The sequence below is a fragment of the Eucalyptus grandis genome, chromosome 4, assembly GCF_016545825.1.
Source record: "Eucalyptus grandis isolate ANBG69807.140 chromosome 4, ASM1654582v1, whole genome shotgun sequence".
NCBI lineage: Eukaryota > Viridiplantae > Streptophyta > Magnoliopsida > Myrtales > Myrtaceae > Eucalyptus > Eucalyptus grandis.
This window is the reverse complement of record NC_052615.1, coordinates 21,151,845-21,169,338: the sequence shown is the minus strand read 5'-3', so window position 1 is coordinate 21,169,338 and position 17,494 is coordinate 21,151,845. Positions and strand designations below refer to the sequence as shown.

General features: G+C 38.6%; 1 protein-coding gene across 1 annotated transcript; it reads left to right on the top strand.

Moving 5' to 3' along the window:
• Positions 1-4,311: 4,311 nt before the first annotated feature.
• LOC104442811 (berberine bridge enzyme-like 26) lies at positions 4,312-6,057 on the top strand. The gene has a single exon (XM_010056199.3). It carries the CDS (start codon positions 4,320-4,322, stop codon positions 5,922-5,924), a length of 1,605 nt encoding a protein of 534 aa, XP_010054501.2. The 5' UTR covers positions 4,312-4,319; the 3' UTR covers positions 5,925-6,057.
• Positions 6,058-17,494: the final 11,437 nt, after the last annotated feature.

The following is a 17,494-nucleotide window of genomic DNA, read 5'->3' as shown; positions in this document are numbered from 1 at the left end:
AGACATTTCGATTAGAACAAATTATGACGAACATGCATCAACAAAGAAAATCTAGCGACCGAGTGTTAACATGATGATGAGATCATTGCAACGCCATGTGCCGGGTTACAACCGATGATCACAGGACGACACGAGATTTCTACTACTACCATCACCTCAAACCTCTTGCAAGCTTCTTAGCCTCCTACTACCACCATGTCGCCTTTGCGAACCTTGTTGAATCGGCCAATCTCCTTTGGGAACAATACTTAACAACATATTCTAATGCTCAATATAGTTATGTAGTTTCCATCCATATAATAACTTAAGATTTTGGGTTGGATTTTTTATCATGGTATTAAAGTGAGTGCTATCCCTTTTGTGAATGTGTGTCCACCTCCATTTGTTAAATTCCATGTACCGTAGTCAAAATTCCATGAGCCGACGGGTCATAAATGCTCTATATATTCATAAAATATCATTTCATCTAACAGTTTAAACTTTTGGATCGAATTTTTTAACATCATCTATACATGTGGAAAATTGTTTGCTTTGTCGATTGGATGAATTCACTAAACTGTTGATGAATGGAGATCAACTAAGGACTCCGAGGATTTCGCGATGATGATACTCGGCAACAATGAAATCGGAATCACTCGACAGAGATATTCAAAGGTCGGTCTGGGTCTTGGACGGGCTCACGCATGCACTGAAGCCCCCAGGGCCCAATTGATGGGCGAATGGGCTACTGAAGAAAATAGGCTTGATCTCTGGACATTATGGGCTCAAGTGATGATCGGATTGGACTTAAAAAATGGGCTGAGCTCGATGTGTTTGAGTTTTGTTTATTACTTTTTCTTCTTCTTCTTTTCTTTTTCGTTATTTGTAATTAATTAATTCATTTATTTATGAAACAATTCTAAACAAGAAACTTATAAATAAGAATATAAAGTGGATCTTATTTCTAATAAATGTATAAAGTGTCATTATTGTCTCAAATAAATGCATGAAGTGGATATTGTTTCAAATATGAGCCTAAAGTAGTTATATATATATTTTAAATAAGAGATTGATTTTTTGCCTGATAAGGACATTTTTCGTCATTTTCCTTTTTATTTAACTTTTTTTTTCATTTTCTTTTTTTTCCCTTTCTTTTCCCTTGGAAAGGTCGGGGGGGGGGAGGGGATCACCCTCGCTAGCAATAGGCAAGAGATGGCCCCACCGGGGAGGTCGCCCATGTCCTTAGGCAAGGTTGACCTTCACCAGATCTCGGCAAGAGTTGACCTCACCCATGGTTCGGAAAGGCTTATAGGCCCTTGTTGACCCTTACCAACAGCTAGCGAGGGCTTGACCCTTGCCCATGGCCACTAGCCCTCATTAGAGGAAAAAATAGAAAAGAGAAAAGAAAAGAATAAAAAATAATTTAAGATTAAAATTGTATTTGAATGAAAATCCCCTTTGATTGGTTGGAATATTTAGCCGACCAATGATCGGCGAAATTAGGCTCTTAGTTGAAACAACTATGGCCATTTTAGGCCTTTATTTGAAACAACCATGGTTATTTTAGGTTTTTATTTGAAATAAAGTCCACTTAGGTCCCTTATTTGAGAAAATGAAAACACTTCAAGCCCCTATTTGGAACTTTTTTTTTTAATTTATTATCTATCTATTGTTTTTTCAAGTGGGGTCAACATTTGGCTCATGTGCCCTAAATCATCAGGCACCTGGCCTCGAGCCACAAAGGCCAAGTTCGAACATTGGTGCCTATGCCATGATGTTCGATGGTCATGCCATGGTACATGGCTCTTGCATCCAAGTCGTAGGCAGTCAGGCTTGGCCCTAATGCTTGCTCTCAAGTCGCTAGTGACCATGTCTTGGTACCTGCTCTTGTGCCCAAGTCATTAAGACCTTCTTGGGTTCATTGAAGTCAGGCCCAAGCCCCTAGTGCTAGTGCTCGGATTTGTTGAGGTCAGGTCTCTGGCGCTGGTGCTTGGGTACCTGGCTCTTGCGTCGAAGTTGTAGGCGCTCAGATATGGGTCTATTGAGGCTGGCCTTGGCTCCACAGAGGCCAAGACGTTGGATAAAGTTGTTCTAGAAAGCAATTTATCGAATAATATCTTCATCTAATAACAGAAAAAAACTTGGCAAAATTTTCTTTGTTTGGCCAATACAACTTGGCAAGATTGAAATTGTCTAATTGTTGAACATTCCCATAAGTTGGTCGACAGATTATTTTCTGAGGCGGATGCAAACTTTGAACAAGAAGAGAGAAATGTATTCCAATAGATGACTAATACAACCGAATCACGTGGCTTTTGCAATGTGAATAAGACATTCTCGAACCAGGTTTGACGTTTTCTTTGGTTTACATTTCTATTGCAGATGGACCACTGGCATAATTTTCCGAAAAAGATTTAAATCATTTTCTCAAGACATCAAAAATAATCTTTGTGGTATATCTTTTGATACGTGATTCATTTCAGATAGCTAGGCCATTTGGTGAAAATATATACAAAAAGAAGATAATAATGAGACATGATAGGTCACCATAGATTGTGATATAAGCTCATAGATCATGTCAATCATATTTTAAAGGTTTAATACCATTAAAAATCACAAATTGTACCCATGACACATTTATTCCAAAGTAATTTTCTTATTACAAAAAATCTCAATCTAGTACCCCTAGCCCAAATCTACCCTCTATTTGTATTCCGTCAAATATTCCATCAAAATACATATGTTAATTTTCCATGTTGGATCTGTCATTCTCTATGTTAGATTTGTCTTGTAGTCATCTACCATGTGTCTTGACATGTATAAATTTTAAGAGAACATTAGACAAAATGCTAATTAAGGATAGGCTTGGATTAAGGATACCGGTTTTGGAATTCTTCAAGGGAAGGAAACTAATTTGGAGTATATGTCAATTTGTTCTGTCTAACTATATCTTTAACTATAGTTTATTCAGTGGAAAAATAAGTTTCCAAAAGCGGTGCTATTCATGCATGTTGGACGGATCAGGAAAATCAATATAGCGTCTTTTTAGTCTGTGTGCTAAAAGCCGTAGTTATGCTATGAAGAGTCCGACAGCCACAGCACCTTGATGTTAAATCGCAAATTTCTGAAAGATGATATGTACCTCGCTATAATTACGTACGTGCCCATTATAAAAGCCGCAACATTTCATAGTTGAAGCAGCTTTCTAGAGCACTAGACCAGACAGTGCCCCAATGCATGATACATTTTTTTGACACGAAAAATTTGACAAGCTTATGGCTATTATTGATGCATACAAGTTCATTTCATAAGGGCACAATTTGGTTAAAGTATGTGAACATAATAGTCAACAACTTGAAGGAAACCAATAACTCGTTAATAAAGTCATCAACAACAAACAGTGCAATGATTATTGACGTTTACCTTCACCAATCTATAGCTTGAAGGAGATTGACAACTCACTGATAAACTTGTGGACAACAAATAATTGCGAAATTCGCTGAGTGTTGAAGCAGTGTCGTTAATGAACAAAACAAATGATTGTGAATACATCCGTCTATGATGAAGATGGCGCATTGTCACGAACGCGGGATTGCTAGCTAGTTATGCCTATGATCTCAAGATTTGTAACTTCTTATGGATAATCGTTGCTGATAAATATTATAGTGTCTAACATTTGTAACTTCTTATAAACATCTGTAAATAGTACTAAGAAGTTATTAGTGAATTCAAAATCTACCACCGCTTATATACAAGTGCTGATGGATGAAAATAAAAGCTCACATTGTAATCATGGTAGAAAAACACAATCAGTATCAAAACATCGGTTATTCTACTTTTACTTTCATCTCTAATTTCCTGCGCATTTACTCTTCCAACAATTTAAATTCTCGCACCCATCACCTTTCTCACAACCTCAGAATTCAAGTAACCTGCATTTCAATTCCTTTAGATTGACGCCATCTACTTTCGTATCCAACATCAACAAAGGAGCCCTTTCCTCGACATTCGCCCTATCGATTCATTTGTTGAGATTTTTCCCCTTTTTGGTGAAACCCGTTGCTGAATGAATAGGAGAAACTTCTCACACCATTCGCGGTCAAATGAATCAATTGTTTACTTATCTGGAAGATGATAGAAAGTCAAACCGTACACATTCGCATAAACTTCCACGCACGTCGTAAACCAAAATCGACTAATTTCGTCCATACGTTTATCACCAATTGGAAGAGAAGTGTGAAACAAAAGATCGACTTTCGACGTTCGTGCCATCGCATGCACTATAAATAAGACACCCTTCGTATAGGGGGTAATGCAAGCCGAAAAGAACGAAATAACAAATGAAGATGCAAAGCTTCACCATGCATCATCATTTGGCATTTCTCCTGCTCTTTTCAGCTCCTTTAGTGGCTTTTGTTATGAGCACTCCTGAGAATTTCCAGCAATGCCTCTCTCTTCACTCCGAAAACACAACGGCAATCTCTAAACTCGTTTATACTCCAATCAACTCTTCGTATTCTTCCGTCTTGGACATTACCATACAGAACCTGCGGTTCTTGACTCCTTCCGCTCCGAAACCATTACTCATCGTGACACCGCTCCATGTCTCCCATGTCCAAGCCGCCATCACTTGCTCCCGGCGGTACGGACTCCAAACGAGAATCCGAAGTGGTGGTCACGACTATGAGGGTCTTTCATACTTGTCCAAAGTCCCGTTCGTCATCATGGACATGGTGAATCTCCGATCCATCGCTGTGGATGTGGAGGACGAAACAGCGTGGGTCCAATCGGGTGCAACGGTTGGTGAGCTCTACTATAGGATTGCCGAGAAGAGCAAAACCCTAGGCTTCCCGGCTGGTGTCTGCCCCACAGTCGGCGTGGGTGGGCACTTCAGTGGCGGAGGCTATGGCACGATGCTGCGCAAATATGGCCTTGCCGTTGATAACGTAATCGATGCCCAGTTGGTCAATGCACAAGGTCGGCTCCTGGATAGAGAATCCATGGGGGAAGATCTCTTTTGGGCTATCCGAGGTGGAGGCGGTGGCAGCTTCGGTGTAGTAGTGTCCTGGAAAGTCAAGCTGGTCCCGGTACCGTCGACCGTGACCGTGTTCACGCTCTTGAGGACGCTGGAGCAACATGCGACCAAGCTCGTGCACCAGTGGCAACTTATCGGGAACGAGCTTCCCAACGACCTATTTATGCGGGTGATCTTGCAGAGTTCCAACTCTGGCCCCAACGGGACGAGGACGATGGAAGCGTCGTTTAACACTCTTTACCTCGGTGGGGTCGACGCGCTCCTCGAGGTGACGAGGAGCAGCTTCCCGGAACTGAATGTCACGAGACAGGACTGCACCGAGATGAGCTGGATCGAGTCGATCCTCTACTTCGCGGGGTTTAGTGGAGAGCCCTTGGAAGTCTTGCTGAACAGGAGCTCCAACACCAAATTATACTTCAAGCACAAGTCTGATTATGTGAAGGAGCCGATCCCTAAGAGTGGCTTAGAGGGGATGTGGGAGAGGTTCTTTGAGGAAGATGTAGGGGTGGCTCAAATGATTTGGAACCACTACGGCGGGAGAATGAGCGAGATTTCAGAATCCGCCCTTCCCTTCCCTCACAGAGCTGGCGTTCTGTACAAGATCCAGCACTTAACGTCATGGACCGATGGAGGCGACGAGGTGGCTTCAAAGCACGTGAGTTGGATACGAAGCTTCTACAGTTATATGGCGCCGTATGTGTCGAAATCTCCTCGAGAGGCCTATATCAACTACAGGGATCTGGACATAGGAACGAACAACGTGAAAGGCGACACGGGTTATAAGCAAGCGAGCGCTTGGGGAAAGAAATACTTCAAGAACAATTTCGACAGGTTGGTGCGTGTGAAGACCGCAGTCGATCGGGGCAACTTTTTCCGACACGAGCAAAGTATTCCTCCATTTTCATTTTAATTTTGGTGTATTCGTCGCAGTAACAAGATGATACTTTGTAATAAGTGGAACATTTGACAGTGTCCATGTTTGAACTACGTGTGGATTTTCTTATGGTGCTTCACATGAGCATTATCGTGTTCGGGGCTATTTGTTAGGGGTCTCATTAATAATTGTCTTTAAGACACTAGTTAAATTAATTAAAAGTGAAAATAACAAATTCCATGCACATTTTTTTTTAAAATTTTTTTAATATTCACGTATTTTGAATTTGAAATTTCTAAAACATATTTAATGAGATCAAATAAACACGCGCTCAAAGGGCACTAGTTAACATTTTCCATAAGATATTTTGACCAACGATTTTTCCATTATGAATGTCCAAATGACTCCACTCTCTAAGAATTTAAAAGGTCTTGATGCCCATAACAGTACTTAGATTTCTTGAAATTGCATGAAAATTTTCACGTCTCTTAACTATGGTAAATAATGAATCTTTTATGGCTTCAGATGGTTAGTACGATATTCATTTCATAGACCCGAGTGTATTGCGCCGGTTCAGCCAAAATCTCGGATCCTTGATTTTTCAATTCAGTCTTTCTATATTGAATTCACGAAAAACCTCTCATTACAAGTTTTATTACGTAAAAATATCATGTAAATGGAGTATTGGGTGCCTAAGATAGGGCCCCGAGAATATGATGTAAAAGCATCTTAAGAAGCATGCTCTGCAAGATGAGAAGCATGGTCCTTGCAAAGGGGAAGTTGCACGGAAGAACATCAACTTGGTGGTGATGTCTGAGGGTATAGAGATTAGGAAGATTGGAAAGATGGTTGAAAAATGCATCTACGAGTTGGGAGTAGGAAAAATAAAATGAGGGTAATCATTGTGAATAATGCTAGTTCGAATAATATAACCTTTGATAATTTAAAAGTAAAATTTTCAAGAGATAGATTATTGATCTTGAATGGTGATCTTTTACGTATGAGGTGCACGGCTCAAATATTAAATTTGATTATAAGAGATGGCTTGATTGAGGTATATGATTTTGTTGTATATATTTAAAATGTGATTAGGTATGTGAGGGAAGTGGTTATGTTGGGAATTTTGTTGACTATTGTTATAGACTAATGTATGATGATAATGCGATTGTTGGATTCATGATAAATGAAGAATGGTTTGAAACGTTTGTACATATTTTATGAACAATCTTTGTCTTGGTTTTAGTGATCAAATCCAAGACAACGAGGTTGATATTGATTTCATAAGCCCATTGTAAGGAACTTCTTTGAACTAGGAATCGAGTATAACATGGCCCTTAAAAATAAACATAGGTCCCGATATCACGAAGGAGGTAGACAAATGTCGTATTGGAGCAATAAAGGATCTTCATCTTTGATGTAGGATTTCTAACAGTTTAAGCTCCGTTCATTTTACAAAAAATGCAACATTTCTGAAAAATATTTTCAAGAATCCAATTTCTAGGAAAATGTAATTTATTTCCAGTATTTAGTTGAAACTTGAAAATGAATTAGAAAATATTTTGAATTAGAAAATATTTTTTGTTCTTCGAAAAAAAAGACTTTTTCTCTATGCATTTTTTCAATAATTTTTTATTATTTTATTTTTTAAAATCAATTTTAATTATTTTAAAAAAAAATTTCTTTTTTTTTTTTTTGTTTCTTTTCATATTCTTCTTCGACTAGTTGCCGGCCATAGAGATGGTTGATGACTAACCAAAGGCAAACTCGAGCTCGCCATTGGCTTGCTGGCCTCAAGCCTTAAGCCAGAAGCTCGTGCTCATAGATCTCTAGTGAGCGGCAAGTTGGAGCTTGCCAAAGATGGGTGAGCCTCGAGCTTGCTAGCCTCAGGCCTCACCAGAGGCTCATGCTCGCTGTTGGCTTGCTGATCTGGCAAGTGGCAAGTGCGACGCTTGTCGGCCTCGAGCCTCGCCAAATTGGCGAGATAGAGGCTCGCACTTGCTATTGGCTTGTTGATCTGGTGAGTGATGAGTGGTGGGTGGTGTGCTCAAGCTCACCGACCTTAGGCCCCACCAAATTAGCGAGCTAAAGTCTCATGCTCGCCACTGATTCGCTCGTTTGGTGAGGCCTAAGGCTGGTATCAGTGAGCTTGAGACTAGCTTTTGGCCGTTCACTGATCGTAGCTATGGTAGGCAACCAATTGAAGAAGAAGGTGGAAAAATGAAAAAAAAAAAAAGGAAAAAGAGAAAAAATAAAAATAAAAAAAAAAACCAGAAGCAAATGAAAAAAAGAAAATAATACAAATTTGAATTCTTAATTATTTTCTTTTTCTTTTTTTCCTTTATTTCTTTTCCACCTTCGTCTTTGGCCAATCGTTGACCATAGGTAAGCAGTTTGCTAGTCTTAGGCCTTGCCAGATCAACGAGCTAGAGGCGATATGACATAAGAGAGAGTGAGTGAGAAAAATGTTTTCCCTAACTTGAAAAGTGGAAATTTTCCTCCCTTTTACAAGACTTTTCTTGTTTGGTGGAAAATGTTTTTCATGATTAGTTCATTTTTTTGTGAAACAAACAATGAAAAATTTGAAAAATGTTTTCCTAGAAGCCTAGTTCGTCCATATTGTCCTTTTGATATGATTAATTGACGTTGCAGAATTAAATTAAGATAAATATAAGGTTAATTTTCCCTATAATTATGTTATTGATCGATGGGTTATATGTTATTATAGGACATCATTTACACCCAAACTTATCTAAAATTGAAATGCGAGTGATGTCTACAATTTTAACCTATCAACCAGAAAATTGATTAGAGGAAATCCTTCGATTAGAGCAATTTTAACTCAAGCCTATTGCTTAAAATGGTATCAAAAGTGCAATTTTGATTGAACGAGGAAAGAAAAAATCAACGCCATTTCTGTCACATGGAAAATAGAAGATCTAACAAATCCTCTGGTGATTTTCCTATCATTTGTATCAATTAAATGCGCACGTTGCTCTCAAATAGTATTCTCAAATAGTATTCCCAATTGTTGATTAAATTAGAATCATTGTTAAAAAAAGAGTTACATTTAGAAGGTGGGACTTGAATGGATTCAACCTGAATCCACCTATTTAACTCATATCGACCCATTTATTTTGTAAACAATTTGGATGGCCATCACCCAACCCAACCCAACCTAGATCTAATCCAAATCCACCCACATAATCGAAAAACAAAGAAAAAGGCATTTAAAAAAAAAAACTAAAATAAAATAAGTTTGCTAAATTAACTTGATAAACTGACCCAAATGGCCAATTGTTCATGCCATTGCCTATTACACTGCTGCTTCTCTCGTTGTCGCTGCCCATATCGCCGATCGCAGACTTTGCTTGTCCTCCTCGCTTTTTTCTTCAATCTGCGTCTTCTCTTTGTGCGGTGTTTTTCCTTGATCGGAAGCTTCTCTATCCGGCCTCACAAAGGCGGTGTCGCGTCGCTCCTCTCTTTTATTCTGTTTCAGCGAGGTTCTTTTCTTTGCTTTTTTGGTGGCAATTAGAGGCGTTTCTAGGTATGTGCGTGTGGATCTTGATTTTACATTGTAGAGTTATCGCCTTGCCGGTCTTGGCCTGAATCTGATTTGATCATCGGAGGTTGATTCGACGTTTTCTAGCTTATTTTTCTGGGGTTTGTTCGTGTCGTCGGGATCCCCGTGAAAAGGCTGATTGCCTTTTTTTTTTTTTTTTTTTTTTCTGGTGCTATTTGGAGGAATATGTGGCTGTAGAGGTTTCTTGGATCTAGATTCTACGGTGTAGAGTCATTTAATTGGTTATCAAATTTTGACTTAATGTGTAAAATTATTTTTGAACTCCAATTTAATATGTAATGTAATCTATAAACTTTCAGTTTATTGAATGTAGTCTCTGAACTTTTAATGCATATTCAATTAAGTCCCTAAATAATAATAAAATTTCAATATAATTATTCTATTAATTAAAGTTCAGAGACAATATTGAATATTTTCATATAATTTATGGATTAAGTTGAATATATAACACAAATTTATGGACCACATTGAATAAACCGAAAGTTTATGAATCATATTGCATATTGAGTTAAAATTTACAGATGACATTGAATAAATTAAAAGTTTATGGACCACATTACATATTGAACTAAAGTTTGTTGACCATTTGTGTCATTTTCACTTTTGTTTAAAAGACTTCGTAGATTACTTAGAAAAGACAATCTTCTTCTGTTTTATTGGTCTTGAAAGAAGCTTGAAGGAAGGAAATGATGAAGACGCCCCATGTATTGCTGCTTCGCATGAATTCTCGTTATGGCGGCAGAGGAAAACGAAGCCACTAGGAGGTGCGGGACAAGGTAGAGAGTTGATTAGGAGGAGAATGAAGATGGCTGCTGACGGCCACGGCGGGTGGCGGAGGCGCAATTGGCCATCGTGGGTGATATAGCCGATGATGGAGGCGTGCCGTCGGGAGTGGTTCCCTCTCTTGTTCAGCATCATAGTTCTCTGTTTCCTTTTATTTTTATTTCTTAATATTTCTTCAGCTAATAACATGTTTAAGCTTAATTGGGTTAGAAATGAGTATTATCTTTAGATCCACTAAGATTCATATATAGTTGGGCTTTGCCTTGGATATTATGATCCCACTTTTTATATTTATTTATTTTTTTGTCGGTCCTACTCTAATCCTACTCTAACACTCATTTTCAGACTTTTGCCTTACCTCCTTGCATGGCGTGGGAGTCGAAACCTACTCATGAAAATGAAATCGTCCCTACTCCAATCCCCCCTAAGAAGGTATGGATTTGAACTCCTCACCTCCCTCTTCCAAATTGGAAGGGTTTTTAAAATTTTCAAACAACCCATATTCGTCACAGTCCGTTGAATTTGAGTTAAAAAAATGGGTCCTGAATCAATTTTGCCTGCTCTACATATATTAAATAACAGTACATGACACTACACCATATTACTACTAGACGGCATATATGCCTCTCAAATCTTAAAGACACAATCTGACATTAAGTAAACTTTATACGTATAGTAAATCAAATTCAAACGGTTAAACTTGACGAAATTCAGTATTTATAATGGTGCACATTTTATTTAGTAAAATATATTAAGCCCACGGATAATTCCTTTAACATCCAAAAGAATATCCTTATATACACATGCTCGCTTCTTATTAGCACGAGAGACGAGTCCGCTTAGATGACTACGCATAGTTTCTCAACCTCACTGGCCAGTAAACTCTTCTGCTTGTTGCACGCACGCACATTTTACAGAGAGAATGCACATTTCACATAGTTTCTCATCCAAAAGATGCGTGAACCGACCTCCCCGTTAATATATTTTAGGGTGCAGTACCAATATGGCTAACCCGAACATGGCACATTTATTAAATGTGTCCAATTGTCTCAACACAAATACGATATGCTTAATAAAGTGGGTCACACGACACAACTGACACGGCTAACGTGATTGTCAAGTGGTCACTGTGTTCTTGTATCAACAGAACACAATACTATAACCCATTTATAACTAGAAGTACGTAAAACACATTTACACATAAGAGTGTGTGTTAATACTTTTAGGACATTTCAACAAGTCTCCCAATGATATGAGTACAATTTCACTTTATGTCATAGCTCAAGTGTACTGTTTAATTTATCTGTTGATATTATGTTGCTTTTATATGCACATTTCACATAGTTTCTCATCCAAAAGATGTGTGCACTGATATGGCTAGTATAAGTACCTAGATGGGGGTGAATAGGTATATAAAAGATTTTTCACGATAATTGCACAATACTAGACAGTTGATGGATTTGAGACAAACGATAATCAAAGTAAGACTGAGAGAAGAGAAAATTGAACACGCGGTTTATAGTGGTTCGGCTTATGTCAAGCCTACGTCCACTCTTCTGCACTGACAGCCTATTGGCTGGATTCCACTATGAACAAAAGAGAAGTTACAGCACAGCTTTGCCTTGATTCCACAGTGTAGATGTTCTACCACACCTCCTCAAGATTTCTCACAAATATAGACTCTCTTTTGTATACAAGTATTCGCTCAAAGGAATTGTCTAAACAAAAAGGAGCTTTAGACTTTGGAATTCTTCTATCGCGCACACCTCAACAACTTAGAACGTCTTCCTTATATACTCTTTTATGCCATCATACCCGTTGGCACTTATCAAAGGAATTCCTCCAATCTACCCATTGGACGGAATCAATTAGGAAGATTATCCGAGCTATTAAAGGAACGTGTCGATAGCCCATCAATCATGTTCGCCCATACAATCAGGATCTCGGTTTCCATAAGTAGAACCTTCCAATAATATTTAGGCAATCACCGGATCTTCAATTATCGAGTCAATCTTCGATCAATCAAAGGACTCCGTTATGTCTTTTCCAGCCACGAGATCTTCTCCAGTTGATAATGTTAAATCCTTAACGAAACATCCAGTTCTGGATAACCTTTCTTCAACGGATTAGAGACTGTTAATGAGGATAGACTTTGAGTCTTGAGTCTGGCTGTCCGGAGGTCTTCAGACTTTAAATAGTAGAGTCTGCAAGCCTTCAGACTAGACTGATGGAAACGTTTTGTCAGCTTCAAAATACTTCAAGAAGATTTCTCCAACATGCATTGACCTCCCCATCAATATATTTTAGGCACTTTCTGTTTTTCACCATAAATAGGCCATCCTAAAGCACATCAACCTCCCACCAAGACACTTTAATTTCCCTCTTGTGCTTTGGCTATATCACCATGTCCTATGCTTCACAATCTTTACTCATCTCTTCTCTCCCTGTGACCAGTACTGCGAAAGGTTCGACCACAGATTCCGGCTTCATAATGCCTCGACCTAACCAGACGCAATCATCGAGCATTGACTAAGAGCAAACTCATATGGTAAATCCACTAGTCTTAGCATTTTATTTTCACCTTTTCTTTTTCTTCCTTATCTCGTGAGGAAAAAACAAAAGAAAATCACATACGTTGTGTTTGCCTCACAAGCATTATTTTGTAGGGCATGCGTGACACCTCTAATGAAAATTGGGATGTCTCCTGGGTCATCGGACACAAAGCTTTAGATAATAGAGGATAAACATAAATTTTTACAAAATCTTTATACATAGAATTACGTATATTACGGCTAGTAATTACCTAAGTTCTTTCTGATCACCTAGCTCCTGCTGTGGACCTAGTGGCCTCGTCTAGGGCTGGAAATTCGTGTCTTGTCATGTTAATTGTGTTGTGTTGGCATAGGGTGTAATATCGATATGGTTAATGCGAACATGACATGTTTATTGAAGGTGTCGAATTGCCTCAACACGAATACAATACACTTATAAAACACAACACAATTGACAAGGCTAACACGACTATCGAGCAGTCATTGTGTCCTTGTATCGACAAAACACAATACTATAACTTGTTTACAACGGGAAGTACATAAAACACATTTATGTATGAGAACACGTGCTAATACTTTTAGAACATTTCAACAAGTTTCCCGGTAATGTGAGTATAATTTCACTTTACATTATAGCTAAAATGTACTATTTAATTTATCTGTTAATATTATGTTTCTTTTGTACCTTCATATATGTTTACCTTTTATTATTTTTGACATGTGGGTTATTTTAAATATTTTTTAAGGAAACAAAATTGTTTAGATGTGACTATGGAACATATCTAAATGCACTATTAAAAAAATGGACACATCAACACGTAAATTTAAATATGTCAATTCATATTTAAATGGTTTAACGGGTGCCCTCTCTTAAGATACAATTTTTGTTTTGCCTTAAATGCATTGACCCAAAAAATGACATAAACCATTTATGTCAAAACCAAATTTATTTATAGTTATGTGTCATATCATATGACTGGGTCGCGTCGAGAATTACCAGTTATATCGCAATGTCTTTGGATTCTTCATTGGCCTATAGAGGATAGAAAGGGAAGAAAAAAAAAAATCAAAATAGCATAACAAGGAAGCTTATTTGCCGATTATAGGCGTGAATCTACATAGAAAACGAACTTATTAACTCCCTGTTAGAGTTGACCATTTGAAACAATTTCTACCTGGACTGGCTTGTAAGGTCATATAATATGTACTAGTACATATGAGCATAGTATTCGACCAAAAAATAAAATAAAATGAGCATGGTAAGCTTACTAGTATAAAATTGATATAAGAAAATGTGACACCTCGATTTTCAGGTTATGTTTTCAATTGAATAAGTCGAGCTTTTCATTGACGTGCCTATAATTCTATTTTCTGAGCTGATCACTCACGGGATAACTAGTTTATCTGGTGAAGCCGTTAAGGGATTTTAACGGAATAAACTTAAGAATTCGACCAGAAATCGACTGCTTGACTGTGCTAATCTGCAAAGGTCATTACGGCACTGTCAAAATCGATCAAAGACTGGAGATAGGTCAATTTGACAGAGATATGTGATTAATGTGTGGGTGATTCCACTTGATTGCAAAATTTTTGTCGAACAACACTAGATCGATTTTTCTGTCATTTCTGTACCCTGTGCCCGTAATTGAAACCTCGAGATTTTCACAACAACCGAGAATTGTCAATGTGTCGAAGATGTACAATGTGGCTTGAAAATAATTGACCACGGGTCAATTGCACTAAAAATTCCTAAAAACTACCTAGTAGGCTAGGTCACCCTAAAATCGCGCCTAGTTGAAATTAACCACGAAATTGAACCCGATTTCAGAAATTGAAAGTTCTGTTATGTCACGATTCATTTTAGGAACGTCAACTCATCTTCTGAAATTTTTCTGCAAACCGGGATTTTTGGCGGAAATTCAAAATAGGGTCGTTTTGGACCGGGAAAATTAGAGGGCAATTTTTTGTCACATTTTTAGCCATCTAGTTGGTTCAATTGATGATGAAAATATTTAATTTGACGAGGACACCTTGGCTGAATTTTTGGGCTTCAATTGAACTCAATTGGAGGAGAATTGAATAAAATTGAAGAGGCAAGGTCCAAAATTCGTAAGCCAAGGGGGTGGACAACTTTTGGACCCTTTGGATGGCTTCTAGGAGAAGTTTTAGAGTGGATAAGGGGCTGCTAATCAAGGCTGAAGTGGTGGGGGCATGTGTGATGAGTAGGAGAGGATATATGTGAGGACTTTGTGGCCAAATGGGACCCTTCATCTTCAGCTGGCTTCTTCTTCTTCCCTTAGCCACCTTTATCCATTGTTGAAGCATTTGAAAGCTTGAGAGAACTAGAGAAACCTGCTAGCCATCCCCCTTCGCCATTAACTGCTGCTCGAAGCCATCGGAGCTGCCCGCTTGCGCTCGCAGGCCCGTCCGTCACGTGCCCGTCTCGCTCGCCCGTGCTCGTGCGTTCGCGAGCCTAGCCGTTCCCGAGCTACCTCAACTCACCGTCGTAACTTGCTAGGCCGCCATCCAGACCACCGGAATCGCCGCTGTCGCCCACTGCTACCTCCGCCAACCCACCTAGCCTGTTTTAACCCCAACCAACCGCTTGAGCAGCTCCTTCGGCCCAAGGATAAAGGCTGAAGCCAACAAGGGCCCTTGGACTTCAAGGCCCGTTTTAGGCCTCTTCCGGGCCTTGGTTGGTGTCGCTGTAGGCTTGGTTGTCGTCCGCCTTCACGTCGCCAATGCTATGAACTCATTGGATCGCTAAACTAATGAGTTTACTTGCTAAACTCTACTTATGGAGTTAATGATGCTTAAGGGGTGATTTTTTTAGGCTAATTAGGGAATATGTGGTTAGTTAGTATGGATTAGTGATTTAATTGTTCAATTATACATGTTAGGTGGTTAGAATAAACTAATTAATGGTTAAATAGATTGTACTATTTATCTAGATAGGTTCAGAAATTTTCTAGGCCCATTTAGGTGGTTAGATTAGCATTTCCAGCCTAAGTTGGTATTTATTGTATTTAAATTGCATTATTTAAGTATTTTTGGTATTTATTTAATTATTTAATATTTTTGGAAATTATATCGGGATAGCTGGTGACTGGAATTTCATGCTGATTGCAATGGTGTGCTTAGTTTATCCAAATGAGTATTAATTTGTGCAAATTGAGTGGTGATTGGAATTTTGGTTATTTATTCCAAAATTGTGAAATTTTGATATTTAATCAGAAAACCCTGGGTGTCGGATTTTGACATCGAAAATGGTTTTAAAGACTATATCAATCAATGGGATTTTAAAATGAAGGATATCAATTTTTCTGGTTCAAATTGATCGTGTACCCACACACGATTATTTTATCGTGTATTTTTAATACGAAGAAAATGGGCCAAGTCATTATTTTAATTGAGGCATTTGAGTACAAATCACAATGTCCTTGGCCGGGATTGATTGATCGTGTGATGGCTAAGTGAACTTGTCCCTGATGTGCATCGGTGGGATGTTACACCTATATGGGATGCCCTTGGACAACGGATACCGGTCGCAGTAGATTCTGGACCAATGCTCCTTCAAGAATTCTCTCCTCGATGTGTGTCGATGGATGTTGCCGTGCTCAAAGGAGTAAGACGAAGCCTAGCTACGCTAGAAGAGCGATGTGTGTCGGTAGATCATGCTTATGTGAGCAATAATCGAATTCGAACATGTGTTTGATTGAAATTGACGCGTGGGACAAATTGTGTTGCACAGTATGGGACGTGTCATAACGATTTGATCTTATAATCAAGACCATTGTATCGATTGTATTGATTTAATTGATCGATTGAATTGATTGAATTGATGGATTGATTGATCGATGGTATTGATTGGATTGATTGATTGAGTATATGAATTGTACTGACATGTAGGAAGAAACTGAGGTGAGGTAAGTCCTCTACCTTGTGTGTATAGATTGCTTTTAGGCGTATTTCCTTCCTAGTCAGAGTTTAGGGGGTGAACTTGTTAAGACATTGTTTCACCCCGTCGTGGGATTAATCTTTTCAAGTCTTTAAATGACGCACTGCCGGTTTGTTATGGTTAGCCTAGGAGGGTTATTGAGCTAGTTGCTGATTTCCCTATGTGACATCCTGAAATTCGACCCCATTTCGATAAAGTGAAATGTGCATATCGTCGGCGTGCCTATGGTCATTTTTCTCTGAGCTGATCACTCACGAGTTAGCTAACCTATTGGGTGAAGCCGTTAAGGGATATAACCGCGGTAAAATCCCTAAAAGCTACCTAATTGGTTGGATTGGACTAAAATCGCGTCCGGTCGATTTTAATCATGAAATTTAATTCGATTTTGGGAATCGAATATTCGGATGTGTTACAATTCATTTTTAGGACCGTCTCATCGTCTATCAATTTATTGTCGAGTCCGAAGTTTCAAGAAAGAAATTATCGGAGGAAGATTTGAAGACCAAAAGAAAATAGAAAGTGAAAGGAAAGAGAAAAAGAAAAGAAATAAGAGAAGTATTATTATTTGAATTCTTTTCTCTCTCTCCCTTTTCTTTCTTTTTCTCTCTATCTTCTCTCTCCTCCCCCCTTTTCCCTTCCCCTTCGTGCGACTCCCCCACCGCCCACCTTTTCTCTCTCTTCCCTTTTGACTAGTCCAAGCTTATCTTCTCTCTCCTCTCTCTTCTTTCTTCCC

What these genes read in the sequence shown, in the direction of transcription:
- LOC104442811 (XM_010056199.3), top strand. Translation starts at nt 4,320, where the DNA reads ATGAAGATGCAAAGCTTCACCATGCATCATCATTTGGCATTTCTCCTG.